The 24,262-nt window shown below is 38.6% G+C and overlaps 4 protein-coding genes and 1 long non-coding RNA gene across 11 annotated transcripts in view; 1 reads left to right on the forward strand and 4 right to left on the reverse strand.

Annotated features, from left to right (window-relative positions):
- LOC109608272 (steroid hormone receptor ERR2) overlaps window positions 1–615 on the reverse strand; it is a 33,934-nt gene extending 33,319 nt beyond the window's left edge. Inside the window, exon 1 of one of the 2 annotated variants that reach the window (XM_020024690.2) lies at window positions 502–615. The gene's annotated coding sequence lies outside the window, so the exon portion shown is untranslated. Of the gene's footprint in view, window positions 1–418 lie in introns of both variants that reach the window. The other variant, XM_020024689.2, reaches the window with a different exon arrangement.
- Window positions 616–877: 262 nt separating this feature from the next.
- Window positions 878–12,468, forward strand: LOC109608285 (trafficking protein particle complex subunit 10). 6 transcript variants are annotated; one of them, XR_007547059.1, is made up of 19 exons: window positions 878–1,139; window positions 1,196–1,413; window positions 1,473–1,659; window positions 1,716–1,918; window positions 2,008–2,283; window positions 2,392–2,598; window positions 2,652–2,837; window positions 6,074–6,315; window positions 6,375–6,649; window positions 6,718–6,953; window positions 7,007–7,267; window positions 7,392–7,556; window positions 7,612–7,830; window positions 7,892–8,053; window positions 8,113–8,440; window positions 8,494–8,594; window positions 11,865–12,094; window positions 12,176–12,268; window positions 12,325–12,468. XR_007547059.1 is itself a non-coding variant. In XM_049961591.1 (17 exons), exons 1-17 carry the CDS (start codon window positions 1,088–1,090, stop codon window positions 8,708–8,710), a joined length of 3,348 nt encoding a protein of 1,115 aa, XP_049817548.1. In that variant the 5' UTR covers window positions 878–1,087; the 3' UTR covers window positions 8,711–9,369. The 6 variants fall into 6 exon arrangements, 4 of the variants coding, with proteins under 4 accessions (XP_049817548.1, XP_049817551.1, XP_049817549.1 ...); XR_007547058.1 differs by lacking the exons at window positions 11,865–12,094; window positions 12,176–12,268; window positions 12,325–12,468 and adding exons at window positions 8,681–8,811; window positions 9,001–9,369; XM_049961591.1 differs by lacking the exons at window positions 11,865–12,094; window positions 12,176–12,268; window positions 12,325–12,468 and adding an exon at window positions 8,681–9,369.
- LOC109607901 (uncharacterized) lies at window positions 10,046–10,938 on the reverse strand. Its single transcript, XM_020024358.2, has 3 exons — window positions 10,758–10,938; window positions 10,230–10,580; window positions 10,046–10,173 (listed from the first exon to the last, which is right to left on the reverse strand). The coding sequence occupies exons 1-3, from the start codon at window positions 10,827–10,829 to the stop codon at window positions 10,084–10,086; spliced, it is 513 nt and encodes a 170-aa protein (XP_019879917.1). The 5' UTR covers window positions 10,830–10,938; the 3' UTR covers window positions 10,046–10,083.
- Window positions 11,341–11,839, reverse strand: LOC126264302 (uncharacterized). Its single transcript, XR_007547061.1, has 3 exons — window positions 11,708–11,839; window positions 11,531–11,650; window positions 11,341–11,469 (listed from the first exon to the last, which is right to left on the reverse strand). It is a non-coding gene; the product is annotated as an uncharacterized LOC126264302 (long non-coding RNA).
- Window positions 12,469–12,474: 6 nt separating the features above from the next.
- LOC109608278 (Down syndrome cell adhesion molecule-like protein Dscam2) overlaps window positions 12,475–24,262 on the reverse strand; it is an 86,078-nt gene continuing 74,290 nt past the window's right edge. The window contains exons 5-23 of the mRNA XM_049961597.1: window positions 23,684–23,940; window positions 20,685–20,889; window positions 20,237–20,620; window positions 19,639–19,980; window positions 19,168–19,461; window positions 18,838–18,957; window positions 18,585–18,758; window positions 18,094–18,522; window positions 17,615–18,042; window positions 17,347–17,557; window positions 17,135–17,290; window positions 16,835–17,079; window positions 16,176–16,782; window positions 15,821–16,114; window positions 15,640–15,768; window positions 15,236–15,573; window positions 14,795–14,867; window positions 14,004–14,156; window positions 12,475–13,885 (exon numbers count right to left, since the gene is read on the reverse strand). Coding sequence (XP_049817554.1) covers window positions 13,560–13,885; window positions 14,004–14,156; window positions 14,795–14,867; window positions 15,236–15,573; window positions 15,640–15,768; window positions 15,821–16,114; window positions 16,176–16,782; window positions 16,835–17,079; window positions 17,135–17,290; window positions 17,347–17,557; window positions 17,615–18,042; window positions 18,094–18,522; window positions 18,585–18,758; window positions 18,838–18,957; window positions 19,168–19,461; window positions 19,639–19,980; window positions 20,237–20,620; window positions 20,685–20,889; window positions 23,684–23,940 — 5,165 coding nt within the window. The 3' untranslated portion in view covers window positions 12,475–13,559. The remainder of the gene's footprint in view (window positions 13,886–14,003; window positions 14,157–14,794; window positions 14,868–15,235; window positions 15,574–15,639; window positions 15,769–15,820; window positions 16,115–16,175; window positions 16,783–16,834; window positions 17,080–17,134; window positions 17,291–17,346; window positions 17,558–17,614; window positions 18,043–18,093; window positions 18,523–18,584; window positions 18,759–18,837; window positions 18,958–19,167; window positions 19,462–19,638; window positions 19,981–20,236; window positions 20,621–20,684; window positions 20,890–23,683; window positions 23,941–24,262) is intronic.

The raw sequence follows: 24,262 nt of genomic DNA on the forward strand, positions 1-24,262 counted from the left end.
ACATTCAGATTCCACAATATCCAATATCCAAGCCTCAAATGAATGTTCTGGATTTATTCCCATATTTATTTGATAACAGTACATAAAGACATTGAGCATTGTGGATATGTGTGTGTGTTAAAAAGCTTACATGAATCGAGATCATGCACCTCGAAACAAACCCATTGTTGTTTTCGTCCTGACAATTATCAATAAATTCAAGTCAAGTGACATGTCTTCAACAACACAATCCAACCGGAGTCCAACCAGAAGACGACATCCTTCGTCAGCCCTAAATATACACGATTTTCAAAATCCCAACATTTAAATTCCGTGCCAACTGGACTGGACAAATTTTTACGTCAATCAAGTTACATGAATGTTGTGCGTTAATTGGGGGAAAAAAATTGCCTGCGTCGCCAAAAATTCAACCGCTTACCGAATGCTGTCCGTTGTTCGTTTTAGTGATTTCCAGCCGTCGAACGGTCACACAAACATAACATATTTCCAAGGGAAACTAACCTTTCACAAACACCAACAGCAGTCCGTATTTTCTACACACACACACAATCAGATGCCATCTTGGAAATTCCACGGGATTTCGCGTGAAAGTGAAATCCAGCACCATCCGACCGCAACCACCATTACAACCAATACATCCAACAGAAATTCACGCGGGTTCGCTCCTGTTACTCCTCTCTCACAGATGGAACTTGTCATATTACTATCATTAGTCACGATAGAAAAATAAACTCTCACATTATGAAATAAATAGTAAACATTTGAATAACGTAGATGCGCTTATAGTTAAATAAAACATCTAGGTGTATACTGGGTTGCCTATAACCGAACAGGCAAAATATTCCTTCGGTTGGTACACATCCAATATGACAAAACAGCAAAAGTCACGTTCGGGGTGTTCAATCTGTCAAAATCATATTGATGTTATTTGTTTTGTTATTATCCGTTTTTTAAGTTAAACTCGCCATGATATCGAACTTATCGCACGTGACTCAATAGAAAATCAGCCTGTGCTCCGCAACAATTCCGACCAGATGTGTTACAATGACCTTTTTCATGCCCCCTGGTTGAAAATCGAATTGCAATTATGAACGGCGTCAACGGCAATGGTTTGGCAGACAGACGGCCTATAATAACATGTAAATATGTCCACAAATCATCATCCATCGAAAATATTATTTTCGTCGTGTTTTAGGTGCGGGAGAGTTGGAAGTGTTTTCCGCCATCGAAGACAGCCTCTCGCAAACGCTGCCGCAGGACGCCTGCGAGTGGCGACGTTCCCTGGGCCGTCCCGTACGCTCCGTACACATTGGGGCCAATTTTGCGCCGTTTAGCTCGGCCGCTCTTCCAAGGGGTACACAGTGGGACCTCATTCGGCAACCTTTGTTTCACATTTATTGGACTGAATGCACTGTATTCATTTTTTCTTGAAAATTCCCTTTTGATGTTAAGTTGATTTATACGTTTTTTAGGATGTAGATATTTATAAAACTAGTATACGAGATGATATTGATAATTGGCTAAAGGAGTTGAGCAGCAAAGACATTTCTGACTGGCTAATTGTTGTAGTGGAGAATTATGATGGTAAAAGAACAAATAAATTATTACCCAGGACCACTGTATTAGATAAAATACGAGCTGATTTTGCTCCTAAACAAGGTTGTTGTTATCCATATTTTACATAACTGAATCATTCATAAGTATGTTTTGAATAGGAGATAGATGTATATCTGTGATAAATCCAGGCAAACTTGAAAGCCGATCAGCAGATTCATGGCGAGGCCTTGTGGCTAGAATAAGGCATCTTCTACTTGTTGCATATGCCAAGGCAGTGTCACGACTAGAAGACCATGTTAGACAACAAAGAGAAAGGAGAAACGAAATCGGCTGGGACTTTATGCAGTATTTTCATTTGCAAGTAAGAAACTATTTAATCTTAGATTTTAACAGTAAAATACACCTGAAACATTCATATCAATCTAATTGGACATTTATGTTATTTTTTAGGAGGAATTAGCTCAGGTTTTAGAGATGCTGGGACTGAACGACGAGGCTCTGGTACAGTACGACGAGCTGGACGCCCTTTTGTCACAGTTCGTCGTCAACGGTATCACAAGCGAGAGTGTGAATTGGCTGAGCGATTTTCAGAGACCATTGGACAGATGGTGTGGACTCAAATTAGGACCCTCGCTGCTCTCTAAAAATCCATCCATATTAGAATTAAGGGCGTACTTGTTCGCCAAGCAAGCTCAGATGTTGCTGCTCACCAATAAAGTGTGGGAGGTGAGTCACATAGCTTAACTTATTATTTTATTGAACAGTTCAAAGGGTAATGATAAGAATTATTACTCATTTATCAGTCTAATCTTATTTATATTTATATAATTTTAGATGGCTTCAAGATGTGTGCCATTTTTACACACGTGCACAAGAGAATTATCGATTTTGGAGGTAAAAGCCCCCCCTGGTGCTATTTCTTGCTGGCTCTTTTTGGCCAGTTTGGAGGTCCTTCAAACTTGCGACAAATTCAATCATGCTGACGAGGTCAAAGAGTACTCATTACACACTGCTTGCCTCTGGGAGTATGCTAGTCAAAAGGTAATGAATATATTATTGAAGCAATAATATTGATTTTAATTGGAGCGTTTTAGTTGAGAGATTTGGGAGAACTTTGTGGGTTAATGCCTGGCGTAGAACCTACCTCAGAACAACTGCATATTGTGGTTGGACTTTCTGCTGGAATGGGCGACAATCCTGGACCACCAAACAATCCATCACCTACTGACAAATTGAAGTTAGCCTTACGACTTAGGGACGTTTTCAACAAAACTTATTTGGTAATATTTTAACTTTTTCAAATAAAATAAGACTTAATTTAATGCACTTTATTATATATCTATTTATTTCGCTTCTAAGCTTTTAAATTTAATGTTTATAATAAATTAAAAATTGTGGAGTCATCACATCCAACTAAGTTTGAAGATCAGACAAAAAACTGCTTGAATTTGACATGCCTTATATATTAAATATTAAATAAAATTGAAAAGGCATGATATAAAGATAGAGTAGGTTTATGCAACAAACAAAAAGACTTAATTTATGTCACATTTTTTATTTTATATGTATATAGTGTTGAATACAAATTTACATTTGAATTCACTAAATTAATAATTATAGAAAGAGACAAAAAACAGTCCAAAAGAACTAGTAAGATTATTATATTATTGTAATTCTTCAAATAAGAGGGGGCAAACTTCACCACCGACCGTTAGATCCCAATCACTTGTTTTCCTTTGATAACTTGGTGGAGCCCTCATTGTTGGTATGGGCAGTGGACGTGACAGAAGAGACTTCCTAGACCTTGGTATAAACATAGGATCGATTAGAGAATTCGGCTCCGGCGTTGGCCACATATCCAAATCCTCATCTGGCGGAGGACACCACATAACGTCTTTTTCAGGAAACAACATAACATGGTTTAGAGTTTTTGGCACTTTATCTGGACAGTTTTGGTCTGTGTTTAGACCTTTTGGGTCATGGTTTAGATCTTTTGGGTCTTTGGTTAGACCGTTTGGGTCTTTGTTTAGACCTTGTGTGTCTTTGTTTAGACCTTTTGGGTTTTTGTTTAAACCTTTTGGGACTTTGTTTAGACCTTTTGGGTTTTTGTTTAAATCATTTTTTTTAGCCAACGATTTTTGACTTTTTGGCTTCTTTGGCGCCTTTTTCTCGGTCTTCGGTTTCGGTGGTTTCTTGGCTCTTGGTTTCTTGACTTTGGGCGGAGCGATGAATTCCGGTTTCACAAACAATCTGGAATTAATCCACGGTTTCTTTGGTGTGCTGTTCAGGAAATGTCGAAGCAACCTATATGATATGGGTTCTGCTGGCTCCTTTTCATTCTCCTTTACATTAACTTTCGGCTTAATCTTGCGTGGCTTTCTCTTGACGACCTCCTTGGGTGCTTCGGGAAATTTCGGGAACGGCAACGGCCGTTGTATAAGCCTTTTGTAACTCCAATTCTCATTATTTATCTCCCTCGGCTTGGGTAGGTTATGTGCTCTTTCAACGTTGACCCCGGACAGCAAGCATGTCTCAGAACTAACTGGACTGATTGGAGCAATTGGAACTGATAGGTCCATTTGAATGTTGCCGAACGGTAAGCATGTTTGAGGCCTAAATGGAGCACTTGGACCTGATGGCTCCGTGTTATTAATCTTGACCCCAAACGGCATGGATGTCTGAGACGTTATTGGAGTAATTCTAGCAAATGGCTCCGTTTGCATCTTGGCCCCAAACGGCATGGATGTCTGAGACGTTATTGGAATAATTCCAGCTGATGGCTCCGTTTGCATCTTGGCCCCGAACGGCGAACACGTCTGAGGAGTTATTGGAGTAATTGTAGCAAATGATTCCGTTTGCATCTTGGCCTTGAACGGCAAGCATGTCTGAGACGTTATTGGAGTAATTGTAGCAAATGGTTCCGTTTGCATCTTGGCCCTGAACGGCAAGTTTGTCTGAGGAGTTATTGGAGTAATTGTAGCTAATGGCTCCGTTTGAGACGTTATTGGAGTAATTGTAGTTGTTCGCTCCGTTTGCATCTTGACCCCAAACGGCAAGCATGTCTGAGACGTTAATGGAGTAATTGTAGCTGATGGCTCCGTTTGAATCTTGGCCCCGAACGGCACGTATGTCTCGGGCGTTATTGGAGTAATTGTAACTGATGGCTCCGGTTCCATCTTGGCATCGAACGGCACGTATGTCTCAGTCGTTATTGGAGTAATTGTAACTGATGGCTCCGGTTCCATCTTGGCCTCGAACGGCACGTATGGCTCAGGCTTTATTGGGGCAATTGTAACTGATGGCTCCGTTTGCATCTTGGCCCCGAATGGTGACCATGTCTGAGACGTTCTTGGAGTAATTGTAGCTGATCGCTCCGTTTGCATCTTGGTCCCGAACGGCAAGCATGTCCTGGGCGTTGTTGGAGTAATTGTAGCTGATGGCGCCGTTTGCATCTTGACCCCGAACGGTAAGCGCGACTGAGGCTTAATTGGAGTAACCCTTCTTGGTTGCTCTGTGTTTATATTGATCCCTAACGGCAAGAATGTCTGAGGCGTTAATGGAGTAATTGGAATAATTGAACCTGGTGGTCCCGTTCGAATATTGACCCCGAACGGAAAGCATGTTTGAGGCCTAAATGGAGCATTTGGAGTTCTTGGTCTTGGTGTCGCCGTTTGCATCTTGACCCCGAACGGCAAGCGTGGAGTAACTTGACCTCGTTGCTCTGTGTTAAACTTGGCTCCGAATGGCAAGCCTGTCTGAGGCGTAATTGGATTAATTGAAATGGGTAGGTCCGTTTTAATTTTGAACGGCAAGTATGTCTGAGTATTTGTACCTGGTTGCTGCGTGTTCATGTTGACCATAAACGGCAAGCATGTCTGAGGCCTAATTGATGTAACTGGACCTGGTTGCTGCGTGTTAATCCCGACTCCTAGCGGAAAAAATGCCTGAGGCGTTATTGGAGCAAAAGGAGCAATTAAACCTGGCTGCTCCGGCTGATTCTTGACTCCGGACGGCAAACATGTCTGAGGCTTTATTGGCGTAGTTGGTCCTGGCGGCTCCGTTTTATTCTTGGCCCCTGGCGGCTCCGTTTGAATCCTGACCCCGAACGGCAAGCCTGTCTGAGGCGTTCTCGGACTAATTGGTATAGGTGATGACGGCACAAAGAGGAATTGAGGCACTGGACCCCATTCATTTCTCCAATTTATCGTGTTATACACTAAATTTATGGGTTTTGTGGTTACCGGTATGAGATTTCCACAGGGAACTGGCTGGAGGGCAGAAGTGTACAGTATAGTCGGCGGCGGGATATTATTATTCATTGCTAAACTTGCTTCTGACGATTTATTCTAAGCTGTGCGTAGTATACTGATCGACAGATCACTTTTAACTAAATGTCAAACATTGTTGTTATCGAAACGCATTGGTCGATTTTCATTTGTTGGTTTGCAATTGTTTCACTAATAATTTAAATTTTATTCCGCCCAAATTAAATTTTAAATTATTATTATTTTTGCAGGAACTGGCAGAACTGGCGATGGGAACGTACAAGCATATAGGGAGGCTCAGATCAGCGAGGCTCGTGGGCCGGGACGTGGCCGCTTTTTACATGCTGCTCGGCGAAAGCCAGAAGGCCGCCGCCTTTTTGGGCGACCTGCTGCGCACCTTCGAACAGGACGGTTGGCACGAACTCGTCGCCCAGACCCAGGTCGAACTCGCCAATAGTTACAAGAAGGCCGGCGACGTCCGGAAACTAATCCGGTTAGACTATACCAAAACTGCGGAGTCGGATGTTTAATTTATGAATTTTGTATTTGTAGGGCGTGCGCCTCGGTGTCGGCCGGTCCGGAAATCGACACGTTAATTCGGTGGACCTACTTCGACGAGATGCAACGTGGCCTGGACTCGCTGGACAAGACCCTCATAGTGCCTTTCGACAGCATTATTAAGGTCGTGACGGTGAGCTTAAGGAACGACGACCCTTTCGTTATGCAGGACAACGACATATGCGTGGAAGTGGTGCTGGATTCCAATTTTCCCAGGGAGGTGATCTGCCAAAAAGTGATGCTGTCTCTCGAATTGCTAGAGAACAAAGGTGGGTACAGAATTAATATTTAATTACAACGTTTATTTATTTCATTACATCATTTTTTGTGGTACAAGAAGCCAACAAGAGCAACGAGAAGTATTGCAAGGGGCGAGTGTTAAGTGGCAAAGACATGAAACCACGTGATCCCATGCTACAACGGTTGAAGATTCAAAAAAGTCTAGATTATAAACAAGACAAGCAACTGGCGGCTGCGGGAATCGTGTCCAAGTTTACAGAACTGAGACGAAAAGACAGTGCGCAGGTCGTACCACACAGCGATTTCGTATATTCACTCGAACTTACAAAGCTGGTAAAGTTTTATGTGTATCTGTAACACCGTTTCCTTACAAAATTCACTTTCAGCCTTTCGTACTAACCCCCGGTGTAAATGTGATAAGACTGAGCAAGAAAGCAAACAAAATTGGCAAGTTCTGTCTGGGGCAAGTGGCCCTACACATCGGCAAAATGGAGATGGTGTCGCCTCCGTTAACTCCCCGTCTCGTAGTGGAGGTGAAAGAGGAAAAGCCTTCACTCCAATTAAACAAACGGTCCTCAGCCCTCATCTCAGGCGTCGAACAATTGATGAACCTCATATTAACTATAGGAAGTTACAAAATTGAACCAGTAAGTATAAAATAAGAAACTTATTGAATCGTTAACGAATACTAAACATACTGACAGTTTAAACTAGGTTCACATTCCAATTTTTAAAGCGTTTACTAACATATTAACAATTTTATTCCCACAGAAGTCTATTATTAAACTAACAGCATCACGAGGTTTAACCTTCCAAATAACACCGGACGAACCGTTGGTATCCAGCCTTGAATTCGAAGTGGGCGACAGAGAGCCGTTTTCCAGCACCCGTCACCTCTTGCGAATCATCGCCGACGTCCTCTCCAAGGACCATCAGGTTAGCTTCAACAAAAAATTAACAATTATAAATTAATAAATGAATGTTGGTTTAGGTGTCGATATCCGTACCGTGGAGCAACAAGCCGACGGTGGTGACGTTGAACTTCACGGCACCGATGGTGACGACGTGGCGTCTACACACCGTCCGCCATCGGAAGTACGTGCAGATCAATGTGACCGGACAATGCGAATCGAATCTGGCGATCGAGGAGGCCCGTCTGGATGTGGGTGGTGTGTGCGATGTCGATTCCAGAAACGCTTCTTCTAGTCAAGTACTATGAATGAATGAATGATTATGAAAATTTAATCGTGTGCTAATTGTGATTATCGTAGATTATTACGAACGGTACGACGTATTCGTTCATGTGGGAGCTACTGATCACGCCGAAGGCAGACACCCCAACCATAAAGGCGGAGTTTTCGGTCTCGTACAAGCTGGATGAATCCAGTGACAATAAAATTTACCAGTACTTTTTTGATATTAACGACTACCAGGTAAACATATCCGTCCTTGTCCTTTATTCCATGAGTATTAATGTCTATTTATCGGACAGACTCTCTATTTATTGGATGCGGACGTGGAACCGACGAAGGGCAGCGAGTTTTGTCGAGTGGGCGCCGTGTGTCAACTCCACCTGACCATCGAACAGTCACGTGCCCTCCCCGAGTCAACTTCGGCCGCCCGATCGCTCATGTACGAGGTGCTGGCCGAGCCGAACGTGTGGGCGGTGTGCGGACGGACTGCGGGCGTCGTGTGTTTCGACAACTCCGACCTCGAGCATCCCCAAACCGTGATATTAGACGTCATGCCGTTGACCAGCGGATATTTGCCTCTGCCCGTCGTCCGCATTTCCAAGTACATTCCGGCGGAATCGGGCAACGGTGAGTGGTAAAAGTGGTATCCATGTACCGTTTACTAACGCATTGTTTCGCAGATAAATTGGGGAAAGGAGACACGGGGCCTCGTTTGGAGCCGTTCAGTCCCGGCCAAGTGTACAATGCGAGCAAAGGCAAACAACTGCACGTGATAACACCCGTAAGTGACGGCCACTCGTCTTAAAACGGGAATTTCTTATTGTTCAACAGTCCCTTATCTCAATTTACCTTTTTTTGAGTTTACAGAAAGGCAAATGTGCTACTACTATTTTTTAAATGCGTTGCGCACATGTACCTCTGCTATTGATGCAAACGAATTGCGAAAACCGCTTCATTATCCTATAATTGTACTATTCAAGGAAATATATTTTGTCGAGGCAAGTGTTTGTTTCAGATATGATTGGGATTGACACTGTTACGTGCTTTCTGTTTGTTTATTCCTACAATCCACTTATTTAAGAACAATATATTCATAATAATAATTAATAATGTATGTCTGTTTAGAATACTGCAGTTTCTCATTTTATTTACCAAAAAAGACATTTTAAGTACACATTTTTCAGCAGAAACCTTTGGATTAAAGACCCGACTCAAGACACGATGGCTTGATGTAGAATTGATTTTTGACTGATTAGTGCCAATTTTTTGTTAAACCGCTTGCCTGTGACTTTTGTTACAATAAAATAACATCACATTTGTGCAATATGTTCAAATCAATTATCAGTATATTTAAACTGCATAAAACAAGGAGAATGCTGATTTGTTTTGTGGGTAAGAGGAAGTATATAATATATATTTGAATTTATTTTTTCTATGTATAGTAGTTTATGTATTATTTTTCAATATTATATTCTCTTTGTATATTATTGGTGTACATATACTTTCTTTATTTATATATATACTAAGCAAATAAATGTATATTTATTACTTGTTAATTTGGTTTTTTTATGATACCCCAAACTACGTATTTTGTCTATTTGAATACATACAAGTCCATTCTTAATATAATTGACCCACCACCAAACCACACTCCTCAAAATTACCTCTTTTACTTTTTTACTTTCTATTTATATCCTCATTTCATCGTCAATCATACTCTTCCACCATCTTCTTCATACACTCTTTAATGTCATTCCAGTTGCCCTCCAATCTGTCCTCAAATTCTCTTTAATTTTTTCCTAAACTCTTGTTTCGTTCTCCTTCTAACCTTCCTTTTACAAATGTACCATACATGGTTGATATTTTCTACCTCTTTAGTTTCTTATACCCTGTAAAGTTTCTATACTCTCTAAAGGTCTGTAACTTTTTAGCTTACCTCCCAACCTTTTTCCTTTACTTCTATAATTTTTGAGAAAAACCATTTTCCACTCCCTTTTCCCTCTTCTCTACTTTTTTTCTCTTTCGTATTTCGATAGGCTTTTCTTCACTCTTCCTGCTCTCTTTGACTGTCTGTTTCTACCTTAATATTTTTATAACTTTATTTCATTTTGTTTTATTAATTTTCTAGGACATTTGTGTGTATTAAAAAATAACAACAATTTACTTTAATAATTTATTTATTTTTTCGGCAGCACTAATATGGTCACATCGTTATATTTAAGTTGACAAATATCGTTTCAATAAATTTATTGCATCCAAAAGGTTAATATTTACAGTTTATATAAAATGATAAAGGATAAGAAGCCAAGGAAAAACGTTAGCCACGTATCGAGGAAGCCATTCACAGCAGACGCATACATCTGTAACAAAAGACGTTATCAGAAATTTTTATTGTGCTTATAAAATCGATACTTACAGATTCATCGCTCGGTCCGCGGAACAACAGTTTGAAAAATTTCAGATGACCTATATTTTCAAAGATTTCGCCGAACGGATTGACATCACCCATTTCGTCATCTAATGGGATTAAGTGGTCCGGATTGATATCTCCTAGCATGATGTCTTCGAATTCCCCACTAATTTCCTCCAAAAATGCGGGAGTGTCTGGCACCCTTATGTTGATCCTTCCGGGCGATCGGGACAATGGGTATTCTCTGAAGGCGTGCGGTTCCTCTTTCGGTAAAAATTCTTCGTCGGGTTGACTCAAAAAAGTTTGTATAATGGCAAAATAAAATGACAGTCTGTTACGTATGGGTCGGACATCCTCCTAAAAATTATACGTCAAACAACGTCAAATAAAAATAGTGTCATTGATGTTAAAAATTCAAGATTTTCACTACAAGTTCAATAATTTGCCACGTTTTAAAATCATTGCACACGCCAGAACAATTCATTTTTCCACTTTATTTATCTGGCGAATAAAAATAGTATTTAAAAAAATTACCTCCTCCTGCAAATTCAAGTTCAACGCCCGCAAGGGTCTTATATGATAGTCTCCAATGCCAGATCCATCCATAGCAATGACCCAAAAGAACGTGTGAAGAGTTCAAAATTCAATGAGCACGTGAATTTAAAATGCCGAATTTTTGTGACATTCAAAATTACCCTACATACCCTGGTTACCTAAAACATCCAAACCATCACCATGTAAACGAAAATAAACTATGGTTACCAGATAAGCCGCCTCAGCGAGATAAACTACCCTCAACAGTGGAATGATCCAATGAAATTTGAAATTAAAGAGGAGCAGTACTAGTTATGTATACGATTAAAATAATGTGGTGATGTTATAAATTTTAATCTAATAGTAATAAAAAATAGAGATGTTCATAGTTATTACCAGAATTTTATTCTACATGAAAATGTCTTAATAATAAAAAAATTTTTATAGCATATCCAATGCCCCAGTTTAATAAGTTGCTATAATTAAGGGCACTCCTATATATCTATTTGTAAAACTGAAATTTGTAAAACGGTGTTACAATCTAAACGTAATAAAAAATAGAGGTATTCATATTTATTACCAGAATTTTATTCTACATGAAAGTATATCAATAAACATTTTTTTTAATAGCATATCCAATGCCCCAGAGTAACATGCAAATTGGAGTGACGATCAAAAAATCTAAAATGCCATTCCGGAGCGAGATCAATTTCTGAAATGGAATATGTTTATATAAAATAAATAATTATAATTATAAAATATGAAATACTTACGCTCTTCGTGTCAGGCCCTCTTTCCATCAACAAAGCAAGACATTTGTTCCTGAAACTGTTGTCTATAATATTACCGGAGACGTGGTTATCAAAAAAGTCTCCCCCATTTCTGGGAATGTCCTATAATGTTACATATTACGTTACAAGTTAAACGATTAGAAAATATTTAAATCTTACATCGTCTCCTCCAGTTAACGTGCACACAGATTCTCTATCAGACATTTCTACTAAACATCAAATTTAAACTGTCATTTGTTTCAATTAAAATTTCAACTTCGTCAATATTGACATACATTTGTCAATTCCGCTTTTTGACTGTAAGTTTTATTCACAGCAATTAATTATTTTGAAATGAGAGACAGCCACTCTCGTAAATTATTTCACGCCATGCAAAGATGTAACGTCGAGACTTGGTTGCAAAGTTGCGACTTTGAAGGGAGCGCCAAGGAAATGGAGGAACTCTCCGATTTCGACGAGGAGGGAATATTGGCGGACATGGCGTCAATCCGACTGGAATCTTCCAAATTAATCGCTGCTTTCATGAAGAAAAGGTCCACTTTCCAGGTAAGATTAGTTTAGTACTAAAAGGGGATCAAAGGGTCGAGCACCAGAAAACGTCAAATTGTCAACATTTTGATTTTATAGATTATTGTGGCATTCTACAACAGAATAATCAACACAAAAGGCGTCCGTCACATCATTGAGGTCTTTTGGAAGTTCTACCACGAGTATATTAAAGTAATATAAGGATTTGTAGCTGTCCTTCAAATAGATAAAACCGTTTTACTTTTCAGAAGGAAACTTCTTTCCTAAATGGACTCTTCTTACTGTTGGTGTTCACCGTTGTATTTGTAGGCATCTCCAAATTGAATCAGAAATAATTAATTACACCCTGATGTTACAAATAAAATAAAAGTTGAACAATAAAACAACGTATTTTTTTTAACACAACATTTTATTATATCTTATTACATTTTACATAATGGTACAATATAAAGGTATATCCAAAATGTACAGTTCTTTTGTAATTTAGCAGGGAGGGTGAATTTTTGCAATTTCAGACAATAATGTTGTGAATGTGTTATCAATAACAAATAACACACATAGACTAGAAAGTGAAGAACCATTTATCCATTTTTTTTTTCATTAACATTATATAACAATCTATAAAATCTATAACACACATCGCTGCACCTATGCACTTTTTATTATCGTTTACGTCTTTGTTTTTTGGCACACCCATCTGGAAGTTGCGGGAACTGACATGTTGCGACTATTGTTGTTCAGAATGTGGATTCCCAAAAAGGCACCGGCCAGTTTCTATCAATTTCCATATTGATTCGTCTACTGCATTATCTGTATCCATCATATAAAATCATAAAAACTGTTTGTACAAAATAAAAACTATTACACATTTCTATTATATTCAAATTATAATAAATTGATGTTAAATATGCACTTTCATATTATCAATTGTTCTACTAACTAGAAATATTCTGATAATATATTTGCCTGGGTTTAACCAACTTTTTTTTTTTTTGATTTGTTAGGGACACATATGGTACAACTTTTTATCTTTGTTACTTGTGGATACATTCTATTTCTTTAGAGAGATTATACACATAAAAATGATTAATAACTTTATAATAGACGGTTGAGTAAAGTAACTTTATAGATATGGTGTTTAAATTGTAAACAGTACATCAAATTGATTAAGATAAATACAAAATACTGTAGACTAATGATGATAATTAGTATTTAATACAAAAAAGTGATAGAAACACTAGAATGTCCTGTGAATTTCTCTTGTCGATACTTTCAATAATCCTTAAATACTATTAAAAAATCATATCATATTATTTTCAAATAGTGTTAGAGAATTAATAATTTCGTTGTTCTTGGTCGTGAGGACTGTTAGGTAACAGTCTCTACGAAAGTACAATTTAACCATCAGTTTATGTACATTTACAAATATTGAAATCGTATCAAAATATTTAAGATAACGAATATTGGAATATTGTAAACATGATTAGACATTAATCTGAAATGCTTCCCTAGTTAGCTTCGACAGTCCCCTGCCTTTCAGACCCTTCTCGTATTCACTCTCACTGAGATCTCTGGGGTTTAAGTCGGAAAACCTACTGGGTGGGTGAATTCGTTCGCTGAAACTGGGAGCGTGGGAGATACTAAATGTTGTTTCGTCGTTGTGACTGGAATATCCGCTGCTGCTTCTCACGTGCTTCTTATTAAGCGGCGCCGCTTTACCTTTGCCCTTCCTCGACTGGTACGGCTTACGACCCACACTGCCCGAATGCGGGGACGTTTCCGACGAAGACGACGAACCTTCCGCGCCACCTAAAACCAAAAACGAATCGATCACGCGACCGACGGATTTCAAATGATCGAGCTGCCAATTCTCCGTTAAATGCTGCGTATCGTTTAGAGTGCACTGGTGTTGGAAGATGGTACAAACCTCTCATCCTATGACTAAATGACATGAGCTCTTGACTGGTCGCTCGGCCGTCGCCGTCAGAATCCGACCCGAGAGTATCGTACTCTGAAATAGGCAGGTGCAGCGTTAGAATCTTCTTGACTTCTGAGTCAGTGCTGCCCAGATTATCAGACTCTGAAATATAATGAACTGTTGCTTTTGTTATCGTGTTTCAATTTGTTTCAATTGTGATTCAAATGACTTTTGACACAGTGATCATTGGTACAGTTAGCATGAGCATGAGCAGCAATGGCCCCTTGTTAAATAATGAACTTATACATTATCGCCGTCTGTCGGGGCCAAATCGAAAGGATTTTTGATGATTTTGAAAGAAGTTGCTTCTCCCAAATTATTTACATGCCTCGTATGAATGAATCGTCTTTTAAACATGTTGTTTGTGGCTTTTAATAAAAATATCTTAAGAGAATTGGACTTAAGCTTTCTTGAAAGATCGAATAACATACTAAATCCACCTGCTAGTAATTATGTCAGGAATTCCTACTTAAGCAGCTAAAAATAATGAACTTATACATTATCGCTGTCTATCGGGGCCAAATTGAAAGGATTTTGGATGATTTTGAAAGAAGTTGCTTCTCCCACATTATTTACATGCCTTTTTTGGATGAATTATCTTTTAAACATGTTGTTTGTGGCTTTTAATAAAAATATCTTAAGAGAATTGGACTTAAGCTTTGTTGAAAGATCGACTACTAAATCCATCTGTTTGTAATTATGTCAGGAATTCCTACTTAAGTAGCTAATATATTAGTTACCTTGGCTCTCTGAATGAGGATCTCTAAGTCTACCACCTTTTCGTCGAACCTTGGTGTACTCTGGCTCTTTACTCTGAAACAAAATTATGCAGTGCCAAAAATTCAAAACATTAATTTTCGGTACTAGAATTGCAAAATTAAAAAATTAATTAAACACTACAGAGTGTGCAAAATGTGTTTGAATTTGTCATAATAAACTACAAAGAATGTAATTTCTTGTATGTTAACACAGGATATTCTGAAAAACCAACGAAAAGTAAACCTATTGAAAATATGATTTTAAAAGCATCCCACTACACGTAGTACCATAGTAGGTCAGCGTGGTGAAAAAACGTACAATGATAAATGATATCCACAGCTCGAAATTATAAAGAATCGTCTCCACAACGAAGCATAATTGGAAAGATGAATAATAAACGAAATAAATGAAAAAAAACTTACATGTCCTAACTTAAACTTATCATTAGGTGGATGTTTAACATCATGATATACAAAAGAACCCCGTACCGAGTGGTACGGTCCGCTATAGACGTTCCCACTGTACGAGCTTTCGCTATACGCCGGCTTGGACAGTTGGAACGTGGCGTATGGGCATATGTCTTCTATGTAATCGGCCGATTCCGTTTTGTATGTGTCCGTGTCGACTGCGAGAGGCTGAGGTCCGCGTCCCACACGAACCGCCAGGTACTGCTGATCCCTGTTCTGTTTGTTCTGCATTTGGGCCATCGAAGGAGACTCGCCGATCGAATGATTTTGATTGCCACGTTCTCTTCTAATTTCTATAAACAATTATTGTTAATGCGAGGTTAATAATATTATTATTAATTGGTTGTTGCAATGCTTACTCCAAAATAATGTCGCAATAAGCCCCACTAAAACTAAAATTGACAATAGAATTGGTACCAACACTCTGGCGTTTGTGTAAAACGGATGGTCTCCTGAATGTGACACAGGTGGTGATAATTCTGGAACAACTACAGCAAAAACAAACATAAACTTGAATAGATACATATTTTTTCTACATACTTCCTAGTAATGTTAACGTAGTAAAATTATAAAGGGCTTCAGTGTATCCGGCGTTATTGTGAGCCGTAATTTTCAGCTGATATTCTGTGGCAGGTGACAAATCAGATATACTATAAATCCTCTCAGTGGGTTTGACATGACTCGAAGACATAGTCCAGGAGGAATGTTGGACAGACTTGTATTCAATAGCGAAATGCATAATTCCACATCCACCGTCACCCCAAGAGTCTAACCACACAGTTACAACCGTGGCGTTCATTGTCAACATCTGAGATTGCTTCGGCTTTAATGGAACTGTAAAATATTATTATTATTAAATACCCCCACAATTTCGCATTTTATTGTAGCATTATACCTGTGCCTTTGGTGTGAGCAGTAACAATGTCGCAGGGAAGCCCCGTACCAATTCGGTTGAACGCGGTGATGTACAATAAGTACCTGCTTCCACACCAGAGGTTCCTCAGCATGTGTTCATCGGTTCTCGCGGGTATCTGCAATTCCTCCCAGTCCCCATGATCCCTTTTATAATTAATGACGTATCCTAAAATGGGCGATCCACCATTTCCCTGGTCACCCCATTTCAAATGTAAACTGTCGGTGAAAGCGTCCACGACGTTCAGTTGTGGCGCTTCCGGCGGTACCAGTACCTTCAAACTGTAGATTATCTCGTCACGTCCGTATTGGTTCTCAACGCTGCACGAATAATTGGCTTGGTCCACGCTCTGGGCGTCTTTGATCACCAGGGTGGCGTTGGGTAATATCGACCTGCGACCTCCCACTTCCAGGGGGAGCTCGTTCAGTCGCCAAACGGCGTTTGGTAGTGGAACACCGACTCTTCGGCAATGTAGATATATGTCCTGTTTCCAGGCGCTTATTATTTCCCTGCCGAACGATGCGATCTTCGCCGGTACGTTTTTCGAAGGAGTCACAGTTATTACTCTGGTACTTTCACCTTCCCCTATCTAAAATTTATTATTTAAATGACAAATACTATTAATTAACATTGGTTCTTACTCTAGTGGATGCGGTTACCCAAAATTGCAGGGTGGCAGTGTCTTGTTGCTTCACGATTTCGTGCATTTCAGTTACCGGACTGAGAATCCGTTTGTGGGTACCTTCCTCTCTTCCATCCTCCACCATGCTCATATAAAATGTGTATCCCATCAACGGTCCGTTGCTGTACTTGGGTGGCAACCAGGAGATCAACACTTTATTGGAAGCACTCAAAACTGCCTTTATTTCCGCAGGTGCTGATGGTACTGGAATGATTCATATTACTGAGCAATCAAATAGAATGTTAAATAGAATTATTACCATCCTCTTCTGTTTGGCAGAAGACGGGCATGGATCTTACTCCATCTCCGGTCGAGGTGTATGCCAACACAGTCATGCTATAATTAGTATACTTCCTTAAACCTGAAATGGTTGTGCGCAGTTGAGTTATTATTTTTGTTTGTTGGTCGTCATTATCTAAAATGATTAAAGTTAATTAAACAAGCGAAGATTCAGTAACACTAGTACCGTACCAAACCATTCACCAACTGAATGGTAGGTAACTTTATATCCTTGGATAATGCCGTTTCTTCCTTCAGGAAGTGGCGGATCCCATGATATGTGTAAACTTTGAGCATTTAATACAGAGCATTGTACATTTTCAGGGGGAAGAGAGGGTGAATCTTCCAATGTCCTTGCTGAAACTGGAACACTGGCAGGCCCAGACCCTCTGCTGTTGTAAGCCTGGACATAATATAAATAGTATTCTGCAGTGTAAAACAACAATGATTAGCAAATTACCTGCACTTTAATACTATAGTTTGTGTATTTGGATAGTCCCTGTAACGTAGCCTCGCCTCCAAAATGAGGTCTAACCTCAACGCTTTTGAATATATAGGCTTGAGATGCACCGTTACCCTCGTCAGTATTTTCTTTGTAACCGACGTGGTAGCCCAGCAAATTTCCATTCCAGGACTCCCTAGGAGGTGGTTCCCAAGTTACCACCAACTCGGTGGAGCTTTTAGCCTCCGCTCTTATATCAAGTGGGGCTCCGTTGGGTATTTCCTCTAAAGTATTCACTTGTACCGTCTGGCTTGGTTCACTTAAACCGAGACGGTTCTCTGCTAATATACGAAGATGATAGACCTGTGCAGGTCTTAAGTTCTGCAATGTGGTTGTGGTTTGTGAGCCGGGTACTGTTATTTTTAATGGCTGGTTTGGCCATGCATCTAAAAATAACAATCGTTAAATCATAAATTTGACCCCTTAAAGTTACGTACCAGCACCAGGTTTGTATTGAACAATATAATTAGTGATTGGGCTGTTCCCGGCATAGGGGTAAGTCCAAGATATACCGATGGATCTGGATTGTTGATCCATAACCCGTACATTTCTGGGTGGCTCCGGAATCTCCTGAACGATCAACTGAATATTCATCTCGTCACTTCCGTAAGCGTTGGTGGCCGAACACGAAAATATACCGGTGTCCTGCCGGATCGTCCTTTCGATTCCCAGCTCCGACACCATTCCCTCCGCCAAGGTTTGCTCTCTGATTGAGTAACGCTGATCGCCATCGTTTGATATGTGTTGTCCGCCCAGCTTCCATTGGATCTCCATCGGGGTGTCCCCCAGGGCGGAACATTGTAAATGGGCTTGTTCCCCTTTCACCACTTGGACTTGTTTGTTTTTTTGAGCAAAATGTGCTGGAGCTAAGACGACAATGACGACGGTAAAATAATTGAGTGACAATTCTTGGTTAATAAATACTTACCGTTCACTTTAAGGAATATGACTTTACTAACACCTGTTCCAATATTGTTTTTAGCTTCACACAAGTACTGGCCTTCGTTTTCCTTTGATATGTGCATGAAGTTTAGAGATCCATTCTGATATTGTTGAACGTTAGGTTCGTATAAAAAGTCTTTGTATTCTCCTGGTTGTTCACCTGAATTTGTTTTATAAATATTGTGTAATTAATAAAATGAATTATTAAATTTCATATGTTGTTAGAGAAAATGACTCACCTACAGCTTTTTTCCAAATAATAACAGGTTTTGGATAACCTTCTGCTTGGCAATGTAGTATGGCTTCTTGACCTGCTGCCACATTTGAATCAGACGGTTCGACAGTCCATCTTGGAGGTACTATTTTCCAAATATAAATTGTTATAAATGATAAATGAGAAGTTTTCAAGAGCTGGTAGCTGGTAATAGAAGTAGCATTTGTGAAAATTTACGAATGTAAAGTTACATAAGTGATACTTAACGATAATGTTCTGTTCTGGTATTGCAAGGCCCGAAAGATAGTCGCGAAATTTAGTACGGCAACATATCCTTAATTTTAAGAACACTTACCGTTAACAGTAAGTGGGACGACATACTTCTCGGCGCCAGCCACATTACTAGCAATGCAGGTGTAATTCCCACTATGAGCTGATGTAACCTGATCAATAATTAAAGATGAGGAGAATTCATCGATTCGTCTTATAAGAGTCCCAAGAGCGGCATTATTGGAAACTACTTTTCCATTGCGTTCCCAACGAAACGTTAACGGTAGATCACCTTCCATTATCTGGCAGGTTATTGCCGCCCGCATTCCTTCACGCAGCAGGTCCGTCATTGGATTTATCGGCAGGATTTTCGGCGGCACTACGCAACAGAAAGAGAATGCGTTTCAGTTGATTGAGTCACAGTTGTCCAATTACTGATTTCCCCTTTTACTTAAACGTTTCGCTCCTTCCACTCACTTCTTTTTACTGTTTCATCGAGTGAGTGGACTCACACACACGTCACACTTTTAATAGTTATTAATAAATAATTAATTACCTATGACGGAAACTTCGACGTCCCTCCTGGCCGAATTCTTCTGTCTGTTTTGCGCCTGACACGTGTAGGTGCCCGCATCCTCCTTCCTCTGGGTCTGTTCGACCACCAAAGTGCCATTACTGTAGACTCTTTGCCGCCTGTTCACCGGCAACACTTGTCCTTCGCGTTCCCACGTGATCGTCTCTATGGGATACCCGGCGACAGGACACTTAATTATCAGACTCGTTCCCGCTACTCCCGTTATCCGTGTCATTTTCCTGATGTACGGCAGTCCGTAGACGTTTACGCGGGCGCTGTGGGAGATTTTTCCCACCGTGTTGTGAGCGGTGCATGTATACTCGCCTGATGGAGAGGAGAGAATTTATGTAAACAATGCCGGATTACCTTGGGGACAGGATGCGAAATATCTGTCCTAGTTTGCTGGAAATTGCCTGGGTAATTTTTATACAACCCGTGATTTTACGCGTACATATTTTAAACTGAACCATTTCTAACTCTATCCTTCCATTATGTTCATAATTAACACGACTTCATTCATCAAAATTTAAGGAAATATAAAACCAACCACGAACAAAACAAGCAATTAACAAACACTTACCTCCATCCTCGGCTTTGATGTTGCTGACATTGACGTGGCTGATAACGTCGTCTTGAATAGTGACGTACTGGCCGACGAGGAACCTGGGCTCGTCGGGTATCGGAAACCCGTCCAGCGTCCAAGTGAATTGGGGCGGCGGGTTTCCGGTCGCGATGCACTTGAGGGAGACCGTCGGTCCCGGTTGCAGCGTCTGTTCGGAGAACCAGTAGATCAGTTCCGGTCCGGCATCACCCATGTCGAGTTCGGCCGTCGCCTGGGCCTGGTCCCAGTTATTGCTGACGACGCACTGGTACATGCCCCTGTCCTCCTTCGTCAGGTGGTGGACGGTGAGGCGCGGCGGCTCCGCCATCACCTCGATCCGGTTGTCGGGCGCCACAGGTTTCCCTACGATTCAAATTGGGGAGGTGTAACTGTTGAACGGGCGGCGGAAATGTACTAGTTTTGTTACCGTTGTGGAGCCAGGTAGTTTGTGACAGCGGGTAGCCGTTCACAATGCATTGGAAGCTGGCGTCCTTTCCAACGTCGACGATTTGTCCTTGCGGTTGCACGTGCACCGATAACGGCGAAGTAATTTCCAAAGTTACACGAACGCTTTCCTCCCCGGCTGAATTGTTGGCAAAACAAACATACACGCCCCGATCTTCTAATCTCACCTGGAGACAAAAAACGGGAATGGAAAATTAATAACGGCCATCGATTTAATCAATTTTCGATTATTCTAATTAATGTTTGTTATTAGGCTGGATGTAAACCACTTAAATAAAGTAGTAATCCTATTAAGAAGATAAATGTTTGAAAATTATGTTCATATTTGTAGATAGCAGATATTAAAATATGGCATTTACGGAGGTATTCTTGAATTTAATATTCATTCAGGACCATTGTTTTCCTCGCAATTATGAGATCATTGTGGAAATGGCTGGTTGTTATTACCATCATAAAAGAGCGAATAATAAAATCTTCATAGATGTACATGTAGTTTACGATGTAATGTTTTACACCAATTTAAAGGTGGCTGCATGAAAAATTGAGTTAATCTTGTAAGCTTTTGGGACGCATTAACGTTGTTACGGGATAATGGACTACGAAAACTTTCGCCTCTTTTATTTTTAATCAAAACTTTGCCCCCACCTAATCTTATTTATTTTTAACGCACAATTTTCAATAATATTCTCAAGTGATATGTTATAGTGATTTACTACAAGCTGATAATAATGTCATGCGAATTAAAGTCATTTTAAGTTCATTTTTACATTTTATTTCTTTATTCAGTATTATGTTAAAAATGGTGAATGCGCCTTTACATACAATATACATAGACAAGTGTAAAATATGTGGAAATCATTTATTTCTACTGTATTTTATAATTTTATATCAAATAAAAAATCCATATAAATAAATAATAAAATATTTCGAAAAATAAAGTTTTATATTTCTTTCACATTTTTATTGGAAGAGTATTTCAAATCAATACCTATTTCCATTCTCCACAAATTTCTAATAAATTGATTAGATGAGTCATCCTGTATAAGTCAAAATATAAGATTCTTGTAAGTGTTAAATATGGTGAATGTGATTTATTTTTAGTTTTTATATTTGTTTTACATTTTATGTACAATATACATTGTGAAATATGAATAAATGATTTATTTACAATTACAATAATGGCTGTGTAAAATTTAATTTTATAATTTTATATTAAATAAAAAGAGTAAATTTTAAATATTTCAAAAAAATGAACTGTAACTTTAGTCCTATTTTATTTATTTATTCATAAATCATTTATTTACAGTTACAATGAGAGCTGTGTAAAATTTAATTTTATATTAAATAAAAAGAGTAAATTTTAAATATTTCAAAAAAATGGTGAATTAACTTTAGTCCTATTTCGTTCCAAATTTTATATACAATGTACATTGACAAGTGTGAAATATGAATAAATCATTTTTTTACAGTTACAATAATAGCTGCTGTGTAAAATTTAATTTTATACTGAATAGGAGGAGTAAATTTTAAATATTTCAAAAAAAGATGAATGAACTTTAATTTGAGTTCTATTTTGTACATTGACAAGTGTGAAATATGAATAAATGATTTATTTACAGTTACAATATTAGCTGTGTAAAATTTAATTTTATAATTTTATATTAAATAAGAAGAGTAAATTTTAAATATTTCAAAAAATGATGAATGAACATTAATTTTAGTCCTATTTTGTATATTGACAAGCGTGAAATATGAATAAATGATTTATTTACAGTTACAATATTAGCTGTGTAAAATTTAATTTTATAATTTTGCATTAAATAAAATGAGTAAGTTTTAAATAGTACAAAAAATGTTGAATAAACTTCAGTTTTAGTCCTATTTTGTTCTATTTTTATGTACAATATACATTGACAAATATGAAATATGAATAAATTATTTATTTACAGTTACAAGAATGGCTGTGTAAAATTTAATTTTATAATTCTATATTAAATAAAAAGAGTAAATTTTAAATATTTCAAAAATTGATGAATGAACTTTAATTTTAGTCCTATTTTATTTATTTATTCATAAATCATTTATTTACAGTTGCAATAGTAGCTGTGTAAAATTTAATTTTATAATTTTATATTAAATAAAAAGAGTAAATTTTAAATATTTCAAAAAATGGTGAATGGACTTTATGAAATTTTAGTATATATATATATATATATATATATATATATATATATATATATATATATAAATCTGTACATTTAAAATTTTAAATAATATTGAATGCACTTTGTTTATTTTGTATCATATATAAAATGTAGAAATATTTGCAAATTGAAAGAATAAATATTTCCTATTTACAATAGCATGTGAAACAATTAAGGTATTAAAAATAAACATTTTCCATTTAAAAACTACACTTTTATTTAAAACAATTTTAATGGAATAAACTTTTCGAAACATAAAATTTACAACAAACTTGTAATTGTCTCAAGTGGCAAGTTTGAAACTTTGGCGTAGACATAAATTTATATATAGTACATTTGACTCCGATAGTTTTCTAAGTTGTGCAACTTGTCACATAATCGATACACGTGATTTTCTCCAGGTATATTAATTTATAACAATATACCGTGCTACAATCTGCAAATGCTCCACCATTTTGCCGTATTGCCCTCGGAAATTATGGACATAAATTTTATACGTTAAAGAACATTCGCTACGTTTCTTACAGTTATGTACATATTTTCCTCGTTTCGGCACGGCTGATGTTTATTATAGGGACGTTATGAATACAGCTTGTTGCCTTATTAACAGCGTAAAATATGGCAAACATCCGCTCCAACATTTCATCAGCCCTTTAAAATATTTTCTCGATGAAAAAACCACTCTTCGTTCAATCGAATGTTTTCATTTAAACGATGCTTTAAGAAGAAAAGTAAATTAGTCGTTGGTTAAACCCACCTTGGATATCCTGAGTAATCCGGCGGAAAGAATGGTGAGCCGTTCGCCGAGTGCAACAGGTACACTCTGACCCTGCAGCTCTCTTTTCCAGTAGTATCCTGGGACGGGATGACCTTGGGCCACGCAGGGCAGCGTGACATCGTCCCCGAGGGCCACGCGACGTGCGTTGTACTTGTCGACGCTGATGCGCGGCTGCACGTTACCCTTCGGCTCCGTCACTATTATCCTTCCGGGGTACGTGCTGGTCTGTACCTCGCCTGGAACGCAAACACACGACGTCATAATTGCCGGATCCGTCAAACCTGCCGGTCAATTTAGCCGGTCGTTTAAAAGAGTTGCGTTTTACTCGGATGGAAAAATGGAATTCTCTCTCTCTCTCGATCGAATGGGGTCAAAGCCGATTTGGCCGGCCGTATCTTCGGTCGCCGTGCAATAAAAAGTTTGCGTGTTACGCCGCCTCAGCCGTTTAAAGGGGCGAAGCCGAAATTGTTGCTGCACGCTGATCTCGTCTAACTTGCTGACAAAAATCTCCTCCCCTTTTTTTCCCATCCCAATTCACTTGAAATTTTATTATTAATT

Source organism: Aethina tumida, chromosome 1, assembly GCF_024364675.1.
Source record: "Aethina tumida isolate Nest 87 chromosome 1, icAetTumi1.1, whole genome shotgun sequence".
Taxonomy (NCBI): domain Eukaryota; kingdom Metazoa; phylum Arthropoda; class Insecta; order Coleoptera; family Nitidulidae; genus Aethina; species Aethina tumida.

Excerpts from the sequence above, each read along its gene's own strand:
- LOC109608285 (XM_049961591.1), top strand. The coding sequence starts at position 1,088 with ATGAACGGCGTCAACGGCAATGGTTTGGCAGACAGACGGCCTATAATA. Across the intron at positions 2,284-2,391 it reads TCACCAATAAAGTGTGGGAG|ATGGCTTCAAGATGTGTGCC; the intron begins GTGAGTCACATA and ends ATATAATTTTAG. Across the intron at positions 7,557-7,611 it reads TCCTCTCCAAGGACCATCAG|GTGTCGATATCCGTACCGTG; the intron begins GTTAGCTTCAAC and ends ATGTTGGTTTAG.
- LOC109607901 (XM_020024358.2), bottom strand. The coding sequence starts at position 10,829 with ATGGATGGATCTGGCATTGGAGACTATCATATAAGACCCTTGCGGGCG. Across the intron at positions 10,581-10,757 it reads ACTTGAATTTGCAGGAGGAG|GAGGATGTCCGACCCATACG; the intron begins GTAATTTTTTTA and ends TATAATTTTTAG. Across the intron at positions 10,174-10,229 it reads GCGGACCGAGCGATGAATCT|ATGTATGCGTCTGCTGTGAA; the intron begins GTAAGTATCGAT and ends CTTTTGTTACAG.